The sequence below is a fragment of the Panthera leo genome, chromosome F2 (genome assembly GCF_018350215.1).
Source record: "Panthera leo isolate Ple1 chromosome F2, P.leo_Ple1_pat1.1, whole genome shotgun sequence".
In the NCBI taxonomy this organism is placed as follows: Eukaryota; Metazoa; Chordata; class Mammalia; order Carnivora; family Felidae; genus Panthera; species Panthera leo.
This window is the reverse complement of record NC_056695.1, coordinates 34,692,351-34,706,099: the sequence shown is the minus strand read 5'-3', so window position 1 is coordinate 34,706,099 and position 13,749 is coordinate 34,692,351. Positions and strand designations below refer to the sequence as shown.

Genomic DNA, 13,749 nt, shown 5'->3' with positions numbered 1-13,749 from the left:
TTTATACCATATTACATTTTTAATTTCTATCTCCTTGAATAAATTTAGTAGCACTTTTTTTAGAAATTAATCAATAACATCTAGATTATCAAATTAGCCTCAAGTTATACAACTCTATCATAATTTATAATTTTCCTAGTTTTCTTTGTATCATTTATTGTATTACCTTTCGCATTCCTAATAGCATTTTCTTTTATTATGTTCATTACATAAGGCTAGTTGCTTATTCTTTTTAATGATAAAACTAAAGGAGCAACATCACTTATTAGTCCCAATCATCATACCATATAATTAAAATTCCTCCAAATCATTGTGTAAATTTACTCTTCCCTACCAAACTTCATTTTCTTGGCTGCTCCCTAGCATGGAGTGCTGGAAACAGATTAAATACTTTCATTATTTGAGCTCCATTTGTTTTTTAATGCATATGCACATCAACCTTGTTTCCAAAAGAAGACATCATTACCTTTTTTCCTCTTGTTTGAAGAGTTTAGGCAGTCTGGTTTTTTTCTTCAGGAATATTTTAGGATATTGCTTTATAAACATATTGTGAGCTGACAGGATACTGTAAGAACTCTGGCTTTAAAAATAAGAGAGACAAATTAAATTTTAAGTGTCATAAGATAATAGTTTCCAAGGAAAGATTTTTGACTCAATACATACAACTTAAGTCTATACTATTTAGCCTAAAAAAACAAATGACAAAAATATGAAACATAAACATTCTGTGCTTTAAAAAGATCCACTATAAAAATTGTTCATAGTGTGCCTCAGTAAGAAATATTTTATGAATATTAGATTTATGGCAATGTCAATGTCAAAAATTTAATTTTTAAGTTCGGCCTTCTTAAAAGTTTTATTTCTGTAATTGATTAAAGCCCTTACATAAAATATGCCACATAATTAAAATTCCTCCAAAATAATTCACATAGAGGTCACATATATATCACCAAAAAGTATATTTATCTGAATCCTTGCAATGATTTATGAAAATATCATGTACTCTTTTTAGAACTGGAATAAAGATATGTTAGAGCAAAAGATCAACATTTCCCAATCCACAAGATCAGTGGAATCATCTGGGATGCTTTTTAGAAGTACGGTTTTCTATCCTTTTTCTGAAGAAAGATCTCCAAGTCTAGAGGTCTGCATGGGCCTATTTTAAACATCCTTCTCCAGGGGATTCCTATTTGTAGCCAGATTTCAACACACTGCAAATATAAAAATGCCAATAATCCACAGGATATAGTAAATTATCATTCAGTGTCAGGTAATGACATTTGTTTCTGGAAAATCTGCTTCATTCAATTTTCAATAGACAACCACCATGAAAAATTGATCAGTTTTTTTAAATGCTAAGCATTCATCTTGACAGCTTATTTCAATAATTATCAAAAATGATCATACTTAAAAACGAACACTGATAAACATCTTTGTCAATATTTGCCTCATGGCAATGAATATAAAAATACTTGAGAAATCTTTTATTTCATTGTCAGTGTAAATAATAGCAACACATTATAAAATATTTATAACAGCTTTTTTTCTCCAGGCCAAAGTTTCCTAAAATGCCATATTAATTCTTTACACAAAACAAATACTACATACTTTAAGAATGTTATCTAAGTTAATTTAACTTAATTAACTCAAATAGTGCAAAGTGAATTTGATTTAATATACATTAAGCATTTTCATGCCTAATCTTACACTATAGAGATACATGAAGCAAGAATCTAATCTGTTTTAAATCCAGTCACATATCATTAGAAGCTTCTCCAAGATCTTTTTTTCCCCCAACTTAGAATTCACATTCTACATTTATCTATTTTACACATCTACTTGTAAAACATCAGGTACTTGTTATAGGCCAAACATTGGGCTAAAATCTTTACACTATTTTTGTCTCATTATATATTTACACAACCCGATAAAGTTGCTATTCTTTATTGCCCATTCTACACATAAAGAAACTGCAAACTTAATTCATTTAACTAGTAAGTAGAGGACACAGGGTACAAATGAAAACTATATTGACTTTAAAACCCATTGTCTTAACTTTTTGGATACACTGCTCCCTAAACAATAAAACATGTTAGTTAATACTAAGTGCCAGTCACTATTCTAGGCAGTTTACATGTAACGTATAATTTATCCTTACACAACTATATCAGCTGATATTCCTATCATCCTCATTTGGTAGATAAAGAAATTGAGGCCCATGAAGTACAAAATTATGGTCTCTTTCCTTTGTCTACACGGAGCCCATGCTATAAGACTTGGAACCTTACTCCAATCTGTGATCTGGATAGACCATCTTTGGAGTGGCTAAGAAGCTTACATCAAAATGCTAAGACCTTCACTCTTGTCATTTTCCATGTCTATGACTGAACTGCCTGCTTCATCTAATCCTTGAGAATTTTCAAGGTGTGGTAGCTGATGTACATGGACCAGTGTTTATGATCTGTCTCCAAGTTAATATCTTCAAGAAGTAAAAAATGTGGAAGGCTGAAATGGAAAAGACAAATGCTAGAACTAGGCATGATATAATTTTCAAAATGAGGACCTAAGTGCTCTATGCTGCTATGATGTATACTCTACATCACAAAATGTAATCTGGCAGTATATGCGTATTCTAAGTCTCTTTTGAAATAAAAACATATAGTTCTGTGTGTTCAGTAGGTTGCATTATTGTCTAAAACTATGTGAAGTATGCCAATAAATGCCTCTAAATATGCACAAGAGAAGTAGATTAGGAGAAATGGTATAAATATAATTAGAAATCCAGGGATACAGAAAGATTAAGAATTATGGCAGAGTCAGAAAGTAGACCATGGATCCAAATAACTATTTGACACTTTAAAACTGTCCACATAATTTCCTAAGCTATGAGTAAGCACTCTATGGACAAAATTCTCTACTTTATTGAAGCTCACCTGCAAGGAAACTCACCTGCAGAGAAACCCCAGTTTCCTCAGATGAAGGGGAAATACATACAAAACCTATAGATTTACACACCAGAACTCTAGAACACTTTCAGGATGCTTACAATAGCCAAGCAGGTATTAAAAGGTGGGGTGTGTGCCAAACTGGAAATAATGCCCATAAAGAGAAAGCCACAACCTCTCTCTCTCTCTCTCTCATCTGTCATGTCTTAAGATAAGTCTAAAATGGCCAGATCCTACAGGTTTTCATTTTTTAAAATTTTTACATAAGCCAGAAGTTTGAACTCTCATGTGAAATTTTTATTTTTAAATATTAGCGACTGCTATAGATTATTGTGTTCCTCCCCCTCCCCCATATTCATATGTTGAAGCCCTATCCGCCAATGTGACTGTAACTGGAGATAAAGCTATTAGGAGGTAATTAAAGTTATATGAGATCATGAGGGCAGGGACCTAATCTGTTAGGACTGGTGGTCTTGTAAGAAGGGGAAGAGAGAAAGATCTCTCTCTGCACATGCACACACCAAGTAAAGGCCATAAGAGGACACGACAAAAAGGCAGCTATCTGCACGCTAGGAAGACAGCTCTAGTCAGAAATGAAACAACTGGCACCTTGATCTTGGACTTCCCGTCTTCTAGATCTGTGAGAAATAAATTTCTGTTAAGACAACCTACAGTATTATGTCAACCTGAGCAGAATAAGACTGTAACATACTTTTAAAAAATTTTTAAATTACTGTGTGAATCAATCAAAATAATCTTTTAGCTCTACATAAATTACACTATCCCAGGCCAGGGGACAGGGATACCAGTTAATGGCCTTGGCAGGGTTCCCTAACTGCATGACAAGTAGTTACTTTTTGCCTCCTCTACTAGATTGTGCCTACAATAAGAAATAAAAGAACCCTATGGGCACCTGGGTGGCTCAGTTGGTTGAGCATCCGACTTCAGCTCAGGTCATGATCTCGCAGTCTGTGAGTTCAAGCCCCACGTCAGGCCCTGCACTGACAGCTCAGAGCCTGGAGCCTGCTTCAGATTCTGTGTTTCCCTCTCTCTCTGCCCCTCCCCTGCTCATGCTCTGTCTCTCTCACACTCAAAAAATGAATAAATGTTAAAAAAAATAAATAAAAGAACCCTAGTCTTGGGATCAAAATGACCTTTGTTTGTGTACTAATTTTTCTAGTTTATATCAAGTTAAAAGTATTAAGGTTTAAAAGTATTAAAGTCATTTAAGCTTTATATGCTTTACTTGCTTATGTACTAAATGATAGATACATGTCTAAATAATAATAATTCAATGTTTAATATTCAATTATGTTATATCTATCTTAAAAACTTCCCTATGCTACAACAAACCATGTCCCTTTCTTCCTGGGTACAGGGCTAACCTATATTTCCCAACTTCTCTTGCACTTAGATATAGTCACATGGCTAAGTTCTAGCCAAAGGAACATGGAAGAGAGGGTGGGAGTGATGTGCACCATTTCCAGACCAGGCCCATCGAAATCTGCCCCCAATCTCACCAAAAAACCCTTCTATAAAAGATTCTCTATGTCTTTTTCCTTTCCAGCTTGAAGCAAATTAGCAGGTTAAACTTGAAAACCACAAAGATGAAAGAACAAAAGTTTGAAAGAGGCCTGAGTTCCTAAACCAGAACAGCCTACCAATCAAATATAACCCTATAGGGCTTGATGTGAGAAAGAAAGAAATTTCTGTTGTGTTATACCACTGAGATTTAGGGTTTGTCTATAATGGCTAGATTTCCCTAACTAGTTATATCTTCTGTATCCCATTCAGTTTTGCTTACAAGTCTGGGAACATAATATACTTTTAATAAAATACTTATTGATTAATTATATTTATGTGGCTTCCCTAAGGCAGTTTACATTTTTTATTTTAAATTAGTTAAAACGAGCCATAAAGGTTGGATCTATTCAACCACTCACAGATTTTTTCTTCCTAAATTTGTCTTATAAGTATTGTAGCATCTAGTCATTTATGTGATGAAAATTGAAAAAATGTGAATGTTATTCTTGCAAACTAGAAGAAAGCAGAGGTACAATTTGATAATAATTAAGTTCCTTTTATATATATACATAAAAATATAGACATAATATACTATTATACATTATGTATAATGTATATATTTATTTTATTATATATTACCTTGTATATAATGGCTTTTATTATTTTATTACAAAATTAAAGAAAGAAGAAAAATGCTACATAATAAGGCCAATGTATTTAAAATGCCCTGGCTACTAAATGAAAATATCAATCAATCAGCAGTCTTTAGATAATGTCACTATAAAGTGTCATGCAGTTCAGTTTTCTCCAGACTTATTTTTAAGTATTTTGGAAATGTAGTCTCTACTTATGAATTCATTTGATCATCTTTCTTATCTATGGATAAAGCTCATTACGAGTGACTTCATGGCGTCAAAATTATTTGATTAGTTTTTCAAAGGAGTTCCACATGCCACTATAATTGATTAGCAGATATATTAATCATAAAGATCAACCCCTTTTTATTTTCATAAAGTTCCTAAAGAAAAATTAAAAGATCTATTTTGACAAAGCCAACTGCAAAGATATGACTTGAAGACTGAACCTAACCTTTTACAGGGATATTGATCTATCAAAAAATTTTACTTACCCTATTTTCAGAACAAATATCTGATTAGCATGTAACCTGATGTTGTGGTTTATCTTTTGCAAACTATTTCATCTTCTCATTTATTTATTTCTAGAAAAGAACTACCTACCTTTAGGATTACTGTAGTAGTTAGAAAAAATAAATGCAAAACCATGGCCCATTTTTTTATAATGTATTAGCCATGTAAAAATAATAACTATTAATATAAATCTAAGTACAGAATATATAGCATATAGTAACACATTTTTTATTTTATTACAAATATAGATATATAAACTCCATTTTCAGTGAAAAAAGAACAAGAATTTGAGTCAACTTTAAATCCTTCTTTAGCAAATACATATGAAGCTCTCAAGTTAATGTCAAGACTAAAATTGTCTAGCCATGAGAGAGACTTCTTTATTGAAAAGGACTTAGCCAATGAGTCTGAATCTTTTACATCATTGGAAGAGAACTATTAAAGAGAAAATATCTGGCACTCATCTTATAGTGTAGAACATCACATCTTAGAAAGAAAAATCTTCAGTTACTACATCATGGCAGTCTTGATTCTCTGAAGAACTCTGTTGTTGCACATATCATGCACAAAGAATTTTCTGTTGCATTGTTGGTCTCACAAGAAGAAAGTAATTGAGATATTGAGATCTCCAAAAACCATCACATTGCAAAAGAAAAAAAAAAAGAAATTAAAGTGAGTTGAATAGGTACCTAAGATGTGAACATGAAGCAGACAAAGGGGTAGGGTTGTGAGGAGGGCACTGATAAGAGCACTGCTGAGAGAAAAATGTACCTTGACCCAGGAAAAAAGAGGGTAGCTCAGCTTGAGAAATTTGCTTTGGAGAAAGATTTTTGAAGGAGAATGAAGTAATCCCAGTTTCTTGGTATACTCTGGTCCTAAGAAGAGACAGTTATAAATTCTCCCTGGGGGAAATTATCCACAATTTAGGTCTTATGTTATTATATGTTAAGAATAAGCAAAACTTTCATAGAAATTTTATGTGCAAAGACAAGTTACCATGAATGGAGCATTAGATTTATACTGTTAAACACTATAATCCTGGTATGTTAGATATAGAATATAGAACAATATAAAATATTTGTAGAAATAAAGGTAGAATAATAATCATGATCCATAACAAAAGATTATCACGAATGACCAGGCAAATTTGAAAAGAGAACTTGGTAGAACTTCTCAAAATTAAAATTATAATCATTAAAATGAAGAACTCAATGAATATGTTAAAGATCAAATTAGAGTTGAATAAGAAATTAAATTTGAAGACATATTTGTAGAAATTCCCAAACATTCAGGGAAATAATATTGGCAAAAAGAGTAGACAAAAAGATCAATGAAACACAATAGCAAGCCTCAAAATAGATCCACATGTATACAATCAAATGCTCTTTGACAAAGGAGCAAAGGCAGTTCAATACAGAAAGGGTAATTCTTTTTTCTTTTCTTTTTTTAAGTTTATTTATTTATTTTAAGAGGGAGAGAGCATGCATGCAAGCAGGGGATGGGCAGAGAGAGAGGGAGAGAGAAAATCTCAAGCAGGTTCCACACTCAGCACAAAGCCAGACATGGGGCTTGATCTCACAAACCGCAAGATCATAATCTGAGCCAAAACCACGAGCTGGATGCTTAACTGAGCCGCCCAGGTGCCCCAAGGATATATACATTTTTTAATTATGCTGTAACTGGACATCTATCTGGAAAAAAAAAGTGCAGGGGGACACAGACTTTACAGTCTTCACAAAATTAACCTAAAATGGATCACAGACCTAAACGTGAAATAAGTATAAAACTTGTAGAAAATAACATAGAAAAATAATCTAGGTGACCTTGGGTTTGGCAATAGCTTCTTAGATTACACATCAAAAATATCATTCATGAAAAGAAAAATTAATAAGTTAAACTTTATTAGCATTTAAAACTTCTGCTTGCAAAAAGACACTATCATGTAAATGAAATGACAATACACACGCTGGGAGAAAATATTTGCAAAACACCTATTTGATAAAGGATTGGTATCCAAAATATAAAAATAACCCTTAAAAATCAACAATAAGAAAACAAAGAACCCTATTAAAAATGGTACAAGATATGAACAGACACCTCACAAAGAAGAACATTAGCATATGAAAAGATTCTCCATATATGTCATCAGAAGCATGCAAATTAAAATAACAAGATAATCACCACACACTTACTACAATGGCTAAAATTCAGAACACTGACAACACAAACTCCTGTCAAGGTTGTGAAGCAATAGGAGCTCTCATTCATTACTATGGAAATACAGTGGTATAGACACTTTGGAAGACAGTTTGGTGGTTTCTTACAAAACTAACAATACTCATATAATACAGCAATTGCACTCTTTGGTATTTACCCAGGTGAGTTGAAAACTTAACATACACACACACACACACACACACACACACACACACACACACACACCTATACATGAATATTTATAACAGCTTTATTCATAATTGCTAAAACTTGGAAGCAACCAAAACATTCTTCAACTGAATAGAGAAACAAACTGTATTACATCCATACAATGAATATTTTTCAATGTCAAAAGGAAATGAGCTATCATGTCATGAAAAAACAAGAAGGAACATTAAATGCATCAGTGAAGAGAAATAAATCAATTTGAAAAGGCTACACACTGTATTTTTCCAAGTATATGGCATTCTAGAAAGGGTAAAACTATGGAAATAATAAAAAGATCAGTGGTTACCATGGATTAGGGAAGGATGAAAGAATAGGTGAACACAAGGGATGTTTAGAGCAAAAAATACTCTGTATGATACTGTAATGATAATTACATGTCCTTAAAATCTGTCAAAGACACTACCATGTACAACCCAGTGAACCTTATTATAATTATGGACTTTAGTCCATAATGTACCAATATTGACTAATTAATTATAAGAAATATACCATACTTATTAAGCACGATGTTAATAATATGGGAAACTAGGAGACAGAAGTAAAGGGCATTTGGAAACTCTACTTTCTACTCAATTTTTCTGTAAATATAAAACTCAAAAAATGAGATATATTAAAAATATATGAATGAAATAAAAAGATTTACTTTGTTGTAGTACACAATGAGAAATTAAGATAAGAAGAAATTTGAGAGTGGAACTCCAATTGGAAATGTGGTAGACCTGGAGACAGGTAATAAGAATGAGAGTTGAGTAGTACATAAGAGGTAAATAACAAGTATTAGTAATACAAAGGAACAGTAGAATCTAAGTATAACATATGGAGAAATAAAGAAACAAGTGAATAAAACATGCCTGCAAGATTTGCATGCTTTGATTACTGAGTAAATGATAGACATTCAGCAAATATGTTTTGAATGCAACTGCGTGCATTCTGCACGCAGAGTTCACGTTCAACTGCGTGAACCAAAATAGTCAATGAAAATGCAGTGGTGAACCAAACTCCTAAGGTTGTTTCACTCTGGTAGTTTAGAGTCTAATTGTGATAATATTGATAAGGAATGGAGATGAGAAGCAGGTTTTCATAAGAATATGAATTTGTTTCTTAAATCAAGATGTGGGAAGAGGGGATGCCTCAGTGGCTCAGTTGGGTAAGCTTCTGACTTCAGCTCAGGTCATGATCTCACGGTTTGTGAGTTTGAGCCCTGCATTGGGCCCTGCTCTGGCAGCTCAGAGCCTGGAGTCTGCTTTGGATTCTGTGTCTCCCTCTCTCTCTGCCCCTCCCCTGCTCACACTCTTTCTCTATCTCTTAAATAATAATAATAAAAGTTAAAAGAAAAGTTTAAAAAATCAAGATGTAGGGAAATTTGAGGGTTAATGACATCTTAGAGATTATAGCAACTTCTTTAACTGGAGAAACTTTATCTAAGGAAACATTCTCTAGACCAGAGTTCCTTAAGTGGGTGAGAAATGGGAGACTAAGGGGATTATGGTTCCTGGACCCAATTCCAATGTATGTGTGAGTTCCTGGACCTAACTCCAATGCATGTGGGGAGTGGAAGGTGGCTCCCGCACAATACCAAGCAACTTTGGGGACTCCAGCAGAGTGTCTGAGAATTCAACTCAGTACTAACAGTACCTGGAGATCTCAGATCCCATAAGTTAAGGGTTCAGTCCCACAACTGATCCCATCTCACTTCAGATGCCAATCACGTGTAGAAGATCCCCAGGTTACCCACAATTCTGTCCAATTTGGCTACAATGGCAGGTTCCTGTGACTCTCTCTCTAAGTTCAGGTTTGGCTAATTTCCTATAGAAGCTTACAACAGTGTTAGGGGGACCAACTCCCCCCACCATCCAAATCTCTCTCACGCAGTTGAAAATCCACATAAAACTTTTGACTTCCCCAAAACTTAACTACTAATAGGCTACTGTTTACCAGAAGCCTTGCTGATAACAAAACTGTCAATCAATACATATTTTGTATGTTATATGTATTATAAACTGTCTTTTCACAATAAAATAAGCTAGAGAAAAGAAAGGAAATAATAAGGAAAATACATTTACAGTACTGTACTATATTTATCAGAAAAAAATGCACATAAGTAGAAGGAGCTAAGATGGCAGTGTAGTAAGAGTACCCTAGGCTTGCCTCCTCCCTTAAACACAGCTAGATAACTATCAAATCATTCTGAATACCCAAGAAATTGACTTGAGAACTGACAGAACAAACTGCACAACTAGAGGGAGAGAAGAGGCCATACTGACAAAGGTAGGAAGTGGCAAGACATGATTTCAGGAAGAAATAGATCATGGTACTGAGGAGAGGAGGGAGCCCTGGTCATAGAGAAAGGTAAGAGATAGTAGAGCACACAGGGATATGGACAAGGAGAACACTTTCCCAAAACCATTGGCTGGGAAAATGAGAGAGGCTGATTTTCATGAGTTTTTCCAACCAGCAAGGCTCAAAGAATAGAGTTTTAGAGGTAGGTGGGCTTGGCTGGGATAGAGACATGAGGACGCTGCCCTACTGCTGGAGAAAAAGCACCCAAAATAAGTACCTAACTTATAAGGGAAGACCCATAAGACTAGCTGCATAACTCTCCACAGAAACTTGGTAGGTCAGAAGGGAGAGGCATGATATATTCAACGTGTTGAATGGGAAAAATATACAGCCAAGAATATTCTATCCAGCAAGGCTATCACTCAGAATAGAAGGAGAGATAAAAAGTTTCCCAAACAAAAACTAAAGGAGATCATGACCACTAAACCAGCCCTGCAAGAAATATTAAAGGAGACTCTGAGTGGAAAGGAAAGACAAAAAATGACAAAGACTACAAAGAAACAGAAAATCTCCAGATACAATGACAAAACAAGTAATAAAATGTCACTAAATACATCTCTATCAATAATTACTCAATGTAAATGGACCAAATGATCCAATCAAAAGACATAGGGTGTTAGAATGGATAAGAACCAAACAAACAAACAAGCAAAAGACCCATGTATGTGCTACAAGAGACTAATTTAGGCCTAAAGACACCTATAGATTCAAAGAGGGTATGAAGACAGATTTACCATGCAAATAGACATCAAAAGGAACCAGAGTAATACTTATATCAGACTAACTAGATTTGAAACCAAAGACTGTAACAAAAGATGAAGAATGGCAGTACATCATAATAAAGAATACTATCCAGCAAGATCTAACAATTGTAAATATCTTTGCCCCCAACATCAAACACCCAAATATATAAAACAATTTATGACAAGCATAAAGGAATTAGTTGATGATAATGCAATAGTCATTGGGAATTTAACGCCCCACTTACAGCAATTGATAGATCATCTAAGCAGAAAATCAACAAGGAAACACTGGACCAGATGGACTTAACAGATATATTCAGAAAATTTCATCCTAAAGCAGCACAGGGGACATTCTACAGAATAAATCCCATACTAGGTCACATATCAACCCTCAACAAGTATAAAAAGATTGAGATCACACCATGTATCTTTTCAGACCACAATGCAATGAAACTTGAAATCAACCACAAGAAAAAATTTGGAAAAATCACAAATACATGGACGTTAAACAACATGCTACTAAAGAATGGGTGACCCAGGAAATTAAAGAAGAAATTTAAAATACATGTTAACAAACGAAAATGAAAACACGAGTCCAAAACCTCTGTGATGCAGCAAAAGCAGCCAGAAGAGGGAAGTATATAGCAATACAGATCCACTTCAAGAAGCAAGAAAAATCTCAAATAAACAACCTAACATTACACCTAAAGGAGCTAGAAAAAGAACAATAAATGAAGCCTAAAGTCAGCAGAAAGGAAATAATAAAGATTGGAGGAGAAATCAATGATATAGGAACTAAACAAAAAACTACAACAACAAAAAAAAAACAAATCAATGAAACCAGATGCTGGTTCTTTGAAAAAATTAATAAAATTTATAAACCTCTACCCAGAAAGGACCCAAATCACAAATAAGAGAGGAGAAATAACAACCAACACTACAGAAATACACACAATTATAACAAAATATTATGAAAAATTTCACAGGAGAAGAACACAGGTAGAACAAAGTGGACAATCTGGAAGAAATGGATACATTCCTAGAAACATATACACTACCAAAACTGAAGCAAGAAGAAATAGAAAACTTGAACAGATCGATAAACAGAAAAGAAATTGAATCACAATAAAAAATCTCCCAACAAATAAAAGTCCAAGGCCAGATGGCTTCCCAGAAGAATTCTATCAAACATTTAATAAGTTAATACCTATTCTTCTCAAACTGTTCCAAGAAACAGAAATGTAAGGAAAACTTCCAAACTTATTCTATGCGGCCAACATTGCCCTGATTCCAAAACCAAAGACTCCACTAAAAAAGGGAACTACAGGTCAATATCCTTGATGAATATGGATGCAAAACTTCTCAATTAAATACCAACAAATTGAATCCAACTGTCCGTTAAAGAATCATTCATCATGATCAAGTGCAACTTATTCCTGGGCTGTAAGGGTGGTTCAATATTCATAAAACAATCAACATGATACATCACATTAATAAAAGAAAGGTAAGAACCATATGATCCTCTCAATAGATGCAGAAAAAGCATTTGACAAAGTACAACATCCATTCATGATAAAATATCCACAAAGTAGGGACAGAGAGAACATATGTCAATGTCATAAAAGCTATATGCAAAAAACCCACAGCCAATATCATCCTCAATGGGGAAAAAACTGAGAGCTTTTCCTCTACAGTCAGAACAAGACAAAGATGTCCACTTTCACCATTGTTATTTAACATAGTACTGGAAGTCCTAGCCTCCGCAATCAGACAACAAAAAAGAATTAAAAGGTATCCATCCAAATCAGCAAGAAAGAACCCAAACTTTCACTATTTGCAAATGATGTGATACTCTATATGAAAACCCAAAAGACCCCACCAAAAATTGCTAGAATTGATACATGAATTCAGAAAAGTCACAAGATACAAAATCAACATACATAAATCTATTGCATTTCTATACACTAATAACGAAGAAGCAGAAAGAGAAATAAAGGAATCAACTCCTTTTACAACTTCACCAAAACCCATAAGATACCTAGGAATAAATCTCACCAAAGAGGTAAAATATCTGTACTCTAAAAACAATATAACACTAATGAAAGGAATTGAAGATGACACAAAGAAATGGAATAATATTCCATGTTCATGGAGTGGAACAACAAATATTGCCAAAATGTCTATACTATTGGAAGCAATACACACATTTAATGCAACCTGTATCAAAATACCAACAGCATTTTTCACAGAGCTAGAACTAACTATCCTAAAATGTTATGGAACCACGAAAGACCCTAAATAGCCAAAGTAATCTTGAAAAAGGAAAGCAAAGCTGGAGGCATCACAATTCCACATTTCAAGTTATATTATGAAGCTGTAGTCCTCAAAACAGTATGGTACTGGCACAAAAACAGACACATAAATCAATGGAACAGAATTGAAAACCAGAAATAGACCCACTATTATATGGTTAACTAATCTTTGACAAAGCAGGAAAGAATATCCAATGGGAAAAAGAATGTCTCTTCAACCAATGGTGTTGGGCAAACTGGACATCAACAGGCAAAATAATGCAATTGGACTATTTTCTTATAACATACACAA

The 13,749-nt window shown here is 33.9% G+C and overlaps 1 protein-coding gene across 1 annotated transcript in view; it reads right to left on the bottom strand.

The window, feature by feature from the left end:
- CNBD1 (cyclic nucleotide binding domain containing 1) overlaps nucleotides 1–13,749 on the bottom strand; it is a 467,744-nt gene that overhangs the window by 427,882 nt on the left and 26,113 nt on the right. The window contains exon 3 of the mRNA XM_042924364.1: nucleotides 467–580. Within this exon, the coding sequence (XP_042780298.1) occupies nucleotides 467–580 (114 nt within the window). The remainder of the gene's footprint in view (nucleotides 1–466; nucleotides 581–13,749) is intronic.